General features: G+C 37.3%; 1 protein-coding gene across 1 annotated transcript in view; it reads left to right on the top strand.

The window, feature by feature from the left end:
- GlyRS (glycine--tRNA ligase) overlaps positions 1-15,485 on the top strand; it is a 63,806-nt gene that overhangs the window by 22,083 nt on the left and 26,238 nt on the right. The window contains exons 9-10 of the mRNA XM_071656573.1: positions 341-433; positions 2,412-2,678. Of these exons, the coding sequence (XP_071512674.1) occupies positions 341-433; positions 2,412-2,678 (360 nt within the window). The remainder of the gene's footprint in view (positions 1-340; positions 434-2,411; positions 2,679-15,485) is intronic.

Raw genomic sequence — 15,485 nt, 5'->3', positions numbered from 1 at the left:
TTTAAAAGAAAGAACAGAGCAAGGAGCCAAGCAAGGACTTTTCCCTCTAAGGCACCAAAATGAATTCTTAGTAAAACAATTATGAAATTGCTAAGGTCTATAATGCTATTTTTGTTGCTTGCAATTAACTGCATTGGTTTGAAAAGATTTTGCAAAAGCTAGCTTATATGGTGAGTTGGGTTGTAGGTGTAACTTTAGTTTCCTCTGAGAACGGAATAGATGTTTGATTACATGATAATGCAATTTAGACATTTGTCTGATGTTAAGCAAATCATATTCATGTCTGATGATGATCATTTATTTATCTTAAGACTTTATAAAGTGGAATTTTTTCTCAAAGGTTGCTGACACAGAAATGATACTGTATTCAGCTTGTGCCCAAATGGATGGAGAATCACCAAAGCGAATGACCATTGGTGAAGCTGTTCATGGGGTAAGTACCCTGAAGTTTTTCTTGAAGAATTTATTCTCCCTCATAAGGGAGACATTTAAGGATTGGCATAAGTGAAGGCCTTTGTTATGGCCACTCCCTTGGAAAGTGTAGATGTGTGTAGCTATTACAGATATTGTTGTTACTTTATTTTCCTTTCTTCAAATGTATGAGTCAACATCCTGAAAAGGTTGAATATTGTGAAATGAAATTTTTGGAATATTGCAGAGGTATTAAAGGATGTCATAAAAGAATAGTAAAAACAAAAAATTTGGTATCTCTTGTAATGATAAATATATTTAATCAAAGTGGCTTTGTATTAGTAAAGTAATAAATCATAGATTTAATGTCATATCACATTATTGGAAAGTCACCCCCTTGGTCAGAGTGGTTAGCTCAGTCAAGAGTTATGTTGCAGAGTAGTGATAAACCCTGCACAGCACTGTTGAATATATTGGAATAATCTTAATTTTCTATTTTTTTATTTTCACAACTTTAACTTATAAGGTTATCAGATATTGTATCATTTATACTGTTCTTTGTTATGAAGACATAAGTACATGAATGAATATGGCTTTTTCATATTTGTTCACTGTATTTCCACGGTATTGCTAGGAGCAGATGAAGAATGATTCATTTGCACACATCCAATCTCGAATAGCCACGTTCCACAGAAACCTTACATACCTTTCTGTGGTTTTTCCTAACTGCTTCATATGCCCTTTTTCAGCCCATTAGCACCATGTTGCCCCATGTAATACACATCATTTCAATTTGCTCTATCCAATGCATGCCTCACACCTCCCTGCATGTTCAGGCCACGACCCTTCAGGCTGTTTTTCACTCCATCCTTCCAGTTCCAATTTGGCCCCTCATTTTTCTTTGTTTTCCCATTTCTTACATATATACCCTCTTATCTCCTCTCCATACTCACCTCTCCATATATGCAACCCAATTTCAGTACATCCACCTCAGCCCTTATCCTTATTCTGCTTACTACCATACCTTTCTCTTTTCCAGTTCTCATCAACCCTATTCATGCCATGCCACATATTGTTCTTCAGCATTTCATTTCCATACAAATAATGTGGTAAATGCCATGCGCTAGCCCTGCCGTCATGGGAAAAATCATTGTAAGTATTCGGAGGTAGGGTCATGTCTGTAAATGCCACCCACAAATATCTTTCTTTCCCCAAGTATATCACACAAATATTTCAAAGCAGACACCTGGTCCACACACCCTCAACCACTCTTAAAGTTGCTTTGCCTCATCCCATTCTGATGCTTTGTGCATGCCTCCACCATGTCACCAGTCTCCCATACACCTCACTCAGAATAGTCAAGATACTTATACCACTGTAATACAAATTTTAAATTTTTGTCCCCCAGTGTTTTTATAAAATAGCATTAGGCAAGCATCCTGCCAGTCCTCAGGCACCTCATCTTAGGTGTTACAACACTGTCACCTCTGTTCACGAGAAATTCAACTGCAATTCCAACTGTTTCTGCTACTTTGCCAGAACTTTATCTTGTACACCTCATTTTTTCACCAAACCATTTACCATGTCACTCTCACTCCATATACTGCCTCATCCCAAATACCCCACATCCTACACTATTATGTAAAACATTTAGTAGTCCTTCATAATACTCTGAATCTTTTTACTTTATTTTTTCTGTTACCACTTATCTTCTCACCTCACTGATGCTTTTTTTTATCAATTTGAATCCAATAAACTTGTATATCTTTTGTTTCTTATTATGTTATGCTTGTGATTAGAAGTATTAGACACCCTTTGGATTTTTTTCCTCAGATTTTTTTTAATGCATTTCAACAGTTTATAGTGAACTGGAAGCAGATGTAGTACATAAGGATATAGAATCTTTTGCCACATTTTCTTAGAATAATTTTTAGTATTAAATGCGTGGAATCAGAAAGATCTGCTGGTCCTTAGACTTGCTTCCTTCCCTTTGTTGGTAGTTGGGGCTGCCATCGTTGGGTCTCCTCTCGGCTCCAAAGGAGATGACTGCCCTGGATGTCTACTTGACTGATCGAAGCTACATCCTTGGCCACGTTCCAACCCAGGCTGATGTGACAGTTTTTGAAGCATTGGATCAACCCCCTCCCCAACCCCTAGTCCATGTATCACGTTGGTACCATCATCTAGACAGTTTTGGGCATAATGAGAGGCTGAATTTCCCTGGAGAGAGGAGATCTTTGGAACAACTAACTGGCAGGAAACAAAAGGTGGATTTTCAAAACAAAAATGTGTAAACAAAGTGGAGAAAGGAAGCAGTTAGGATTATATTAATGGGTATCATGGAGATGGGTTGCTGATCTAATTAATGATACTTTGAGTATAGGTTTAGATTTTATAATAAAGGCTATAGAATATTTTTGAAAGTAAAAGGATGAATCAAAAACAGTATATGGAAGATACTCTCTAAGAATTTGAAAATATCAAGGCATAGGAAATGGGTGACAAGAGTTAGTTGATGGTAGTTTAGAAACTATAGGAAGTGGGTGACAAGAGTTAGTTGATGGTAGTTTAGAAACTGTGCGACATCATCCTGGAAGTAACGTAATTTAAGTCCTGTGGATATTATATTTGATAAAAGTAAGTTATGAGCATTTTCATTGAAAACTTTTTTGACCACCTGATATTAGTTCCTTTGATGTTATTCGATGATTGATGAATGATTTGAAAAGACACTTAACAGCAGATATGTGAGATATAATTTCCAAAATTCAAGTATAATAGATTCACAGTGGCTGATAGTTACAAAAAATTAAGGATACTGTTATGGAGAATTTGCAAACAGCAGTAGTGGAAGTGGGTACAAGAGGGAAGCTAACTTGATGGATGACATGTATGGATCGGTGGGAGAGATAAGATGAACATATTTAGATATATATGAGGTTCCAGGTGAAAATGACAAGATTGAAGGTATACCTGGAATATAAGCATCATTAGGTATGTTTTGCAAGTACCTACAATCAATATAAGAATACCAGTAGATGTACATGCTACAGGTATAGAAAAAACAGGGTGAAAAATAACTGGTACCGGTTTGGAAAGAATATGATGGGGTGTATATATGCAGGGTTTATGAGATGCTTAAGCGAGGGCTGGACTGTAATTTGGTGTTGCTCTTTATGTTGGTCAAGGAATGTCAGTGTAACCTTATGTTCAGTTAAAGTTGAATGGTTAAGGAATGAAAATTGTAAATGTAGTTTTCAAGAGCGTTATGTGAATAGCTGAAAGATTTCATTGAAATGGCACAGAACAGAGTTCAGATGGTGTAAAGGCAACTGGAGACAGCTCCAGTAGAAGCTGCCTTAGAAATCTTTAGAATGTTTATTAGAGAACATCTAAAGGGTGCAGTATTTTTGGTTAAAGGTGGATCATGAGGAAAGAGGGGTTTAGAATATAATAAGATATTGAATGGAAATAGAGTGAAAACTAGGAAGTCTATGAAAAACATTAAAAAGTGGTGCATGTGGATAAAACTAGTGTAAGTAAGGGTATTAAGACAAGGATTAATGAATATGTAAAGGAATATGATGTTTTGGAAAGAGGTGAATAGGAATAGAGGGAGGTTTGTGAAAAGCTTGCATGTTCTAGACAGGTACTGCATGAGATGAATTGTTTCTTAGGAGTTGAAAGAGTATTTTAAAGAAATTAGTGGAGGTTATGATGTAAGGATTTTTTAATTTCTTCAGACTTTAATGAAAATCTGGGAATATGTGGTATTCTATATGGTGATTAAGGATATCGAGTCAAAATACTACATTTCGTAAAATTAAGCACTTAATTACATACTTAATATTAATTATAATTATATTAATATGCTAATTACTCGACTAATTACATGAATTTTAAGGTTTTGACCACAGAGTTTTATTCAGCAGACGTAAAAGCATCTATGCTGAAATTTTCAGGAAAATCTATTTTTTCAAAAAATATTTTACTCAGTTCAGATTTTAATGAAAATCTGGGAATATGTGATATTCTATATGATGATTAAGGATATCGAGTCAAAAGACTGCATTTCATAAAATCAAACGCTTAATTACATACTTAATATTAATTATAATTATATTAATATGCTAATTACTAGACTAATTACAAGAATTTTAGGGTTTTGACCACATCTTCTTATTCAGCTGATGTAAAAACATCTATGCTGAAATTTTCAGGAAAATCTATTTTTTCAAAAAAATCAATAAAAATCCGAGGATAATATTATGCTCAGATTTTCAACTTCTTCAGATTTTAATGAAAATCTGGGAATATGTGCTTTTCGAGTCAAAAGACTGCATTTCGTAAAATTAAGCGCTTAATTACATACTTAATAATTAGAATTATATTAATATGCTAATTACTCGACTAATTACACGAATTTTAAGGTTTTGACCACAGATTCTTATTCAGCAGACGTAAAAGCATCTATGCTGAAATTTTCAGAAAAATCTATTTTCTCCACAAAAATCAAGAAAAATCCAAGGCTAATATTTTGCTCAGATTTTCGACTTCTTCAGATTTTATTGAAAATCTGGGAATATGTCGTATTCTATATAGTGATTAAGGATATCAAGTCAAAATACTGCATTTCATAGAATTAAGCACTTAATTACATATTCATAGCCCACGCCTCGCAACCATACAACATTGTTGGAACCACTATTCCTTCAAACATACCCATTTTTGCTTTCCGAGATAATGTTCTCGACTTCCACACATTCTTCAAGGCTCCCAGGATTTTCGCCCCCTCCCCCACCCTATGATTCACTTCCGCTTCCATGGTTCCATCCGCTGCCAGATCCACTCCCAGCTATCTAAAACACTTTACTTCCTCTAGTTTTTCTCCATTCAAACTTACCTCCCAATTGACTTGACCCTCAATCCTACTGTACCTAATAACCTTGCTCTTATTTACATTTACTCTTAACTTTCTTCTTTCACACACTTTACCAAACTCAGTCACCAGCTTCTGCAGTTTCTCACATGAATTAGCCACCAGCGCTGTGTCATCAGCGAACAACAGCTGACTCACTTCCCAAGTTCTCTCATCCACAACAGACTTCATACTTGCCCCTCTTTCCAAAACTCTTGCATTCACCTCCCTAACAACCCCATCCATAAACAAATTAAATAACCATGGAGACATCACACACCCCTGCCGCAAACCTACATTCACTGAGCACCAATCACTTTCCTCTCTTCTGACACGTACACATGCCTTACATCCTCAATAAAAACTTTTCACTGCTTCCAACAACTTGCCACCCACACCATATATTCTTAATACCTTCCACAGAGCATCTCTATCAACTCTGTCATATGCCTTCTCCAGATCCATAAATGAGTTGTGCGCAGGAGGGTGGATGTGCTGGAAATGAGATGTTTGAGGACAATGTGTGGTGTGAGGTGGTTTGATCGAGTAAGTAATGTAAGGGTAAGAGAGATGTGTGGAAATAAAAAGAGCGTGGTTGAGAGAGCAGAAGAGGGTGTTTTGAAATGGTTTGGGCACATGGAGAGAATGAGTGAGGAAAGATTGACCAAGAGGATATATGTGTCGGAGGTGGAGGGAACGAGGAGAAGTGGTAGACCAAATTGGAGGTGGAAAGATGGAGTGAAAAAGATTTTGTGTGATCAGGGCCTGAACATGCAGGAGGGTGAAAGGCGGGCAAGGAATAGAGTGAATTGGATGGATGTGGTATACCGGGGTTGACGTGCTGTCAGTGGATTAAATCAGGGCATGTGAAGCATCTGGGGTAAACCATGGAAAGTTGTGTGGGGCCTGGATGTGGAAAGGGAGCTGTGGTTTCGGGCATTATTGCATGACAGCTAGAGACTGAGTGTGAACGAGTGGGGCCTTTGTTGTCTTTTCCTAGTGCTACCTAGCACACATGAGGGGGGAGGGGGATGGTATTCCATGTCTGGTGGGGTGGCGATGGGAATGAATAAAGGCAGACAGTGTGAATTGTGTGCATGGGTATATATGTATGTGTCTGTGTGTGTATATATATGTGTACATTGAGATGTATAGGTATGTATATTTGCGTGTGTGGACGTGTATGTATATACATTGTGTATGGGGATGGGTTGGGCCATTTCTTTCGTATGTTTCCTTGCGCTACCTCGCAAATGCGGGAGACAGCGACAGAGCAAAATAAATAAATAAATAATTAAGTATATGTTTTTGCTTTGTTGCTGTCTCCCGCGTGAGCGAGGTGGCGCAAGGAAACAGACGAAAGAAGTGGCCCAACCCACCCACAAACACAAGTATATACATACACGTCCACACACGCAAATATACATACCTATACATCTCAATGTACACTTATATATACTTACACAGACATATACATATATACACATGTACATAATTCATACTGTCTGCCTTTGTTTATTCCCATCGCTACCCCGCCACACATGGAATACCAACCCCTCCCCCCTCATGTGTGTGAGGTAGTGCTAGGAAAAGACAACAAAGGCTCCATTCGTTCACGCTCAGTCTCTAGCCATCATGTAATAATGCACCGAAACCACAGCTCCCTTTCCACATCCAGGCCCCACAGAACTTTCCATGGTTTACCCCAGACGCTTCACATGCCCTGGTTCAATCCATTGACAGCACGTCGAACCCGATATACCACATCGCTCCAATTCACTCTATTCCTTGCACGCCTTTCACCCTCCTGCATGTTCAGGCCCCGATCACTCAAAATCTTTTTCACTCCATCTTTCCACCTCCAATTTGGTCTCCCACTTCTCCTCATTCCCTCCACCTCTGACACATATATCCTCTTGGTCAATCTTTTCTCCCTCATTCTTTCCATGTGACCAAACCATTTCAAAACACCCTCTTCTGCTCTCTCAACCACACTCTTTTTATTTCCAAACATCTCTCTTACCCTTACACTACTTACTCGATAAAACCACCTCACACCACATATTGTCCTCAAACATCTCATTTCCAACATATCCACCCTCCTGCGCACAACTCTATCCATAGCCCACGCCTCGCAACCATACAACATTGTTGGAACCACTATTCCTTCGAACATAGCCATTTTTGCTTTCGGAGATAATGCTCTCGACTTCCAAACATTCTTTAAGGCTCCCAGGATTTTCGCCCCCTCCCCCACCGTATGATTCACTTCCACTTCCATGGTTCCATCCGCTGCCAGATCCACTCCCAGATATCTAAAACACTTTACTTCCTCCAATTTTTCTCCATTTAAATTTACCTCCCAATTGACTTGACCCTCAACCCTACTGTACCTAATAACCTTGCTCTTATTCACATTTACTCTTAACTTTCTTGTTTCACACACTTTACCAAACTCAGTCACCAGCTTCTGCAGTTTCTCACATGAATCAGCCACCAGTGCTGTATCATCAGCGAACAACAACTGACTCACTTCCCAAGCTCTCTCATCCATAACAGCCTGCATACTTGCCCCTCTTTCCAAAACTCTTGCATTCACCTCCCTAACAACCCCATCCCTAATCAAATTAACCAACTATGGAGACATCACACACCCCTGCCGCAAACCTGCATTCACTGAGAACCAATCACTTTCCTCTCTTCCTACACATACACATGCCTTACAGCCTCGATAAAAACTTTTCACTGCTTCTAACAACTTTCCTCCCACACCATATATTCTTAATACCTTCCACAGAGCATCTCTATCAACTCTATCATATTCCTTCTCCAGATCCATAAATATTATTATTATTATTATTTTGCTTTGTCGCTGTCTCCCGCGTTTGCGAGGTAGCGCAAGGAAACAGACGAAAGAAATGGCCCAACCCACCCCCATACACATGTACACACACACACGTCCACACACGCAAATACACACACCCATACATCTCAATGTACACATATATATACACACACAAACACATACATATATACCCATGCACACAATTCACACTGTCTGCCTTTATTCATTCCCATCGCCACCTCACTACACATGGAATACCATCCCCCTCCCCCCTCATGTGTGCGGGGTAGTGCTAGGAAAAGACAACAAAGGCCTCATTCGTTCACACTCAGTCTCTAGCTGTCATGCAATAATGCCCGAAACCACAGCTCCCTTTCCACATCCAGGCCCCACACAGCTTTCCACGGTTCACCCCAGACGCCCCACATGCCCCGATTCAATCCACTGACAGCACGTCAACCCCGGTATACCACATCCATCCAATTCACTCTATTCCTTGCCCGCCTTTCACCCTCCTGCGTGTTCAGGCCCCGATCACTCAAAATCTTTTTCACTCCATCTTTCCACCTCCAATTTGGTCTCCCACTTCTCCTCGTTCCCTCTACCTCCGACACATATATCCTCTTGATCAATCTTTCCTCACTCATTCTCTCCATGTGCCCAAACCATTTCAAAACACCCTCTTCTGCTCTCTCAACCACGCTCTTTTTATTTCCACACATCTCTCTTACCCATAAATGCTACATACAAATCCATTTGCTTTTTTAAGTATTTCTCACATGTATTCGTCAAAGCAAACACCTGATCCACACATCCTCTACCACTTCTGAAACCACACTGCTCTTCCCCAATCTAATGCTCTGTACTTGCCTTCACCCTCTCAATCAATACCCTCCCATATAATTTACCAGGAATACTCAAACTTATAGCTCTGTAATTTGAGCACTCACTCTTATCCCCTTTGCCTTTGTACAATGGCACTATGCAAGCATTCCGCCAATCCTCAGGCACCTCACCATGAATCATACATACATTGAATAACCTTACCAACCAGTCAACAATACAGTCACCCCCTTTTTCAATAAATTCCACTGAAATACCATCCAAACCTGCTGCCTTGCCGGCTTTCATCTTCCGCAAAGCTTTTACTACCTCTTCTCTGTTTACTAAATCATTTTTCCCCAACCCTCTCACCTTGCACACCACCTCGACCAAAACACCCTATATCTGCCACTCTATCATCAAACATATTCAACAAACCTTCAAAATACTCACGCCATCTCCTCACATCACCAATACTTGTTATCACCTCCCCATTTGCCCCCTTCACTGAAGTTCCCATTTGCTCCCTTGTCTTACGCACTTTATTTACCTCCTTCCAAAACATCTTTTTATTCTCTCTAAAATTTAATGATACTCTTTCACCCCAACTCTCATTTGCCCTCTTTTTCACCTCTTGCACCTTTCTCTTGACCTCCTGCCTCTTTCTTTTATACATCTCCCACTCATTTGCATTTTTTCCCTGCAAAAATCGTCCAAATGCCTCTCTCTTCTTTTTCACTAATAATCTTACTTCTTCATCCCACCACTCACTACCCTTTCTAATGAACCCACCTCCCACGCTTCTCATGCCACAAGCATCTTTTGCGCAAGCCATCACTGCTTCCCTAAATACATCCCATTCCTCCCCCACTCCCCTTACCTCTTTTGTTCTCACCTTTTTCCATTCTGTACTCAGTCTCTCCTGGTACTTCCTCACACAAGTCTCCTTCCCAAGCTCGCTTACTCTCACCACTCTCTTCACCCCAACATTCTCTCTTCTTTTCTGAAAACCTCTACAAATCTTCACCTTCGCCTCCACAAGATAATGATCAGACATCCCTCCAGTTGCACCTCTCAGCACATTAACATCCAAAAGTCTCTCTTTTGCATGCCTATCAATTAACACGTAATCCAATAACGCTCTCTGGCCATCTCTCCTACTTACATACATATACTTATGTATATCTCGCTTTTTAAACCCGGTATTCCCAATCACCAGTCCTTTTTCAGCACATAAATCTACAAGCTCTTCACCATTTCCATTTACAACACTGAACACCCCATGTATGCCTTTTATTCCCTCAACTGCCACATTACTCACCTTTGCATTTAAATCACTCATCACTATAATCCGGTATTGTGCATCAAAACCACTAACACACTCATTCAGCTGCTCCCAAAACACTTGCCTCTCATGATCTTTCTTCTCATGCCCAGGTGCATATGCACCAGTAATCACCCATCTCTCTCCATCAACTTTCAGTTTTACCCATATCAATGTAGAGTTTACTTTCTTACACTCTATCATATACTCCCACAACTCCTGTTTCAGGAGTAGTGCTACTCCTTCCCTTGCTCTTGTCCTCTCACTAACCCCTAACTTTACTCCCAAGACATTCCCAAACCACGCTTCCCCCTTACCTTTGAGCTTCGTTTCACTCAGAGCCAAAACATTAATATACTTAATATTGATTATAATTATATTAATATGCTAATTACTCGACTAATTACACGAATTTTAAGGTTTTGACCACAGATTCTTATTCAGCAGGCGTAAAAATATCTATGCTGAAATTTTCAGAAAAATCTATTTTTTCAAAAAAATCAAGAAAAATCCAAGGCTATATAATATAATAAATAGCCTTGGATAATAGTTTACTCAGATTTTCAACTTCTTCAGATATTAATGAAAATCTGGGAATATGTGATATTCTCTATGGTGATTAAGGATATCGAGTCAAAAGACTGCATTTCGTAAAATTAAGCGGTTAATTACATACTTAATATTAATTATGATTATATTAGTGTGCTAATTACTTAACTACTTGCACGAATTTTAAGGTTTTGACCACAGATTCTTATTCAGCAGACGTAAAAGCATCTGAAAATTTCAGGAAAATCTATTTTTTAACAAAATCAGGAAAAATCCCCGGCTAATAATAGCCTTGGATAATATTTTACTCAGATTTTCAACTCCTTCAGATTTTAATGAAAATCTGGGAATATGTGGTATTCTATATAGTGATTAAGGATATGGAGTCAAAATACTGCATTTCGTAAAATTAAGCACTTAATTACATATTAATTAGAATTATATTGATATGCTAATTACTCGACTAATTACACGAATTTTAAGGGTTTGACTACAGATTCTTATTCAGCAGATGTAAAAGCATCTATGCTGAAATTTTCAGAAAAATCTATTTTTTCAAAAATCAAGAAAAATCCAAGGATATGTATATATATATATAGCCTTGCATAATATTTTGCTCAGATTTTCAACTTCTTCAGATTTTAATGAAAATCTGGGAATGTCGTATTCTATATAGTGATTTAGGATATCGAGTCAAAATACTGTATTTCGTAACATTAAGCGCTTAATTAAATGATTTTTTGAAAAAAATAAATTTTCCTAAAAAGTTTAGCATAGATTCTTTTACGTCTACTGAAAAAGAATCTGTGGTCAAAACCTTAAGATTCATGTATTTAGTCGAGTAATTAGCATATTGATATAATTGTAATTAATAATAAGTATGTAATTAAGCGCTTAATTTTACGAAATGCAGTCTTTTGACTCGATATCCTTAATCACTATATAGAATACCACCTATTCCCAGATTGTCATTAGAATCTGAAGAAGTTGAAAATCTGAGCAAAATATTATCCAAGGTATGGCCCTGGATTTTTCTTGATTTTTTGAAAACATAGATTTTCCTGAAATTTTCAGCATAGATGTTTTTACGACTGCTGAATAGGAATTTGTGGTCAAACCCTTAAAATTCGTGTAATTTGTCAAGTAATTAGCATAATATAATTATAAAATTAAGTAAGTAATTAAGCGCTTGATTTTATGAAGTGCAGTATTTTGACTCGATATCCTTAATCACTATATAGAATACGACATATTCCCAGATTTTCAGTAAAATCTGAAGGAGTTGAAAATCTGAGCAAAATATTATCCCAGGATATTATATATAGCCTTGGATTTTTCTTGATTTTTTTTGAAAAAATAGATTTTCTCAAAAATTTCAGCATAGATGCTTTTACCTCTACTGAATAGGAATATGTGGTCAAAACCTTTAAATTTGAGTATCTAGTCGTGTAATTAGCATATCAATATAATTATAATCAATATTCAGTATGTAATTAAGCGCTTGATTTTACGAAATGCAGTCTTTTGACTCGATATCCTTAATCGCCATATAGAATACCACCTATTCCCAGATTGTCATTAAAATCTGAATAAGTTGAAATTCTGAGCAAAATATTATCCCAGGCTATATATATAGCCTTGGATTTTTCTTGATTTTTTCGAAAGAATAGATTTTCCTGAAATTTTCAGCATAGATGTTTTTACGACTGCTGAATAAGAATCTGTGGTCAAAACCTTAAAACTGGTGTAATTAGTCGATTAATTAACATATTAATATAATTCTAATTAATATTAAGAATGTAATTAAGCACTTAATTTTACTAAAATGTAGTCTTTTGCCTCGATATCCTTAATCTGAAGAAGTTGGAAATATGAGGAAAATATTATCGAAGGCCTTAGATTTTTCTTGATTTTTTTGAAGAAATAGATTTTTATGAAAATTTCAGCATAGATGTTTTTACGCCTGCTGAATAAGAATCTGTGGTCAAAACCCTCAAAATTCTTGTAATTAGTTGCGTAATTAACATTTATATAATTATACGTGTAGGAAGAGAGGAAAGTGATTGGTTCTCAGTGAATGTAGGTTTGCGGCAGGGGTGTGTGATGTCTCCATGGTTGTTTAATTTGTTTATGGATGGGGTTGTTAGGGAGGTAAATGCAAGAGTTTTGGAAAGAGGGACAAGTATGAAGTCTGTTGGGGATGAGAGAGCTTGGGAAGTGAGTCAGTTGTTGTTCGCTGATGATACAGCGCTGGTGGCTGATTCATGTGAGAAACTGCAGAAGCTGGTGACTGAGTTTGGTAAAGTGTGTGGAAGAAGAAAGTTAACAGTAAATGTGAATAAGAGCAAGGTTATTAGGTACAGTAGGGTTGAGGGTCAAGTCAGTTGGGAGGTGAGTTTGAATGGAGAAAAACTGGAGGAAGTGAAGTGTTTTAGATATCTGGGAGTGGATCTGGCAGCGGATGGAACCATGGAAGCGGAAGTGGATCATAGGGTGGGGGAGGGGGCGAAAATTCTGGGGGCCTTGAAGAATGTGTGGAAGTCGAGAACATTATCTCGGAAAGCAAAAATGGGTATGTTTGAAGGAATAGTGGTTCCAACAATGTTGTATGGTTGCGAGGCGTGGGCTATGGATAGAGTTGTGCGCAGGAGGATGGATGTGCTGGAAATGAGATGTTTGAGGACAATGTGTGGTGTGAGGTGGTTTGATCGAGTGAGTAACGTAAGGGTAAGAGAGATGTGTGGAAATAAAAAGAGCGTGGTTGAGAGAGCAGAAGAGGGTGTTTTGAAGTGGTTTGGTCACATGGAGAGAATGAGTGAGGAAAGATTGACCAAGAGGATATATGTGTCGGAGGTGGAGGGAACGAGGAGAAGAGGGAGACCAAATTGGAGGTGGAAAGATGGAGTGAAAAAGATTTTGTGTGATCGGGGCCTGAACATGCAGGAGGGTGAAAGGAGGGCAAGGAATAGAGTGAATTGGAGCGATGTGGTATACCGGGGTTGACGTGCTGTCAGTGGATTGAATCAAGGCATGTGAAGCGTCTGGGGTAAACCATGGAAAGCTGTGTAGGTATGTATATTTGCGTGTGTGGACGTATGTATATACATGTGTATTGGGGGTGGGTTGGGCCATTTCTTTCGTCTGTTTCCTTGCGCTACCTCGCAAACGCGGGAGACAGCGACAGAGTATAAAAAAAAAAAAAAAAAAAATGTAAGCGCTTAATTTTGCGAAATGCAGTCTTTTGACTCGATATCCTTAATCACCACATAGAATACCACCTATTCCCAGATTGTCATTAAAATGTGAAGAAGTTGAAAATCTGAACAAAATATTATCCAAGGCTATATCCTTAGATTTTTCTTGATTTTTTGGAAAAATAGATTTTCCTGAAAATTTCAGCATAGATGATTTTACGACAGCTGAAAAGGAATCTGTGGTCAAAGTATTAAAATTCGTGTAATTAGTAGAGTAATTAGCATTAATATAATTATTATGTTAAGTGATTAAGCGCTTAATTTTACGAAGTGCAGCATTTTGACTCGATATCCTTAATCACTATATAGAAAACAACATATTCCCAGATTTTAATTGAAATCTGAAGAAGTTGAAAATCTGAGCAAAATATTATCCTTGGATTTTTCTTGATTTTTTTTCAAAAAATAGATTTTACTGAAAATTTCAGTATAGATGTTTTTACGACTGCTGAAAAGGAATCTGTGGTCAAAACCTTAAAATTCGTGTAATTAGTCGAGTAATTAGCATAGAATAATTCTAATTAATATTAAGTATGTAATTAAGGGCTTAATTTACGAAATGCAGTATTTTGACTCGATATCCTTAATCACTATATAGAATACGACATATTCCTAGATTTTCATTAAAATCTGAAGAAGTTGAAAATCTGAGGAAAATATTTTTCATTTTTTTGAAGAAGTCGTTTTTCCTAAAAAATTCAGCATAGATTCTTTTACGTCTATTGAATAAGAATCTGTGGTCAATACCTTAAAATTCATGTATTTAGTCAAGATATTAGCATATTAATGTAATTCTAATTAATATTAATTATGTAATTAAGCACTTAATATTATGAAATGCATACTTTTGACTCGATATCCTTAATCACCATATAGAACACCACCTATTCCCAGATTTTCATTAAAATCTGAAGTTGAAAATCTTAGCAAAATATTATCCAAGGCCTTGGATTTTTTTTTATTTTTTTGAAAAAATAGATTTTCCTTAAAATTTCAGCATAGATGTTTTTATGCCTGCTGAATAAGAATCTGTGATCAAAACCTTTAAATTCTTGTAATTAGTCGAGTAATTAGCATATATTTGAGCAAAATATTTTTTTCTTGATTTTTGAAAAAATCGATTTTCCTAAAAAATTCAGCATAGATTCTTTTACGTCTACTGAATAAGAATCTGTGGTCAAAACCTTAAAATTCGTGTAATTAGTCGAGTAATTAGCATATTGATATAATTTTGATTAGTATTAAGTATGTAATTAAGCGATTAATTTTACGAAATGCAGTCTTTTGACTCGATATCCTTAATCACCATATAGAATACCACATATTCCCAGATTTTCATTAATATCCAAGGAAAATATCCAA

The sequence above is a fragment of the Panulirus ornatus genome, chromosome 63 (genome assembly GCF_036320965.1).
Source record: "Panulirus ornatus isolate Po-2019 chromosome 63, ASM3632096v1, whole genome shotgun sequence".
NCBI lineage: Eukaryota > Metazoa > Arthropoda > Malacostraca > Decapoda > Palinuridae > Panulirus > Panulirus ornatus.
Note: the sequence above shows the minus strand (reverse complement) of the source record. Positions and strands in the feature narration are given on the sequence as shown.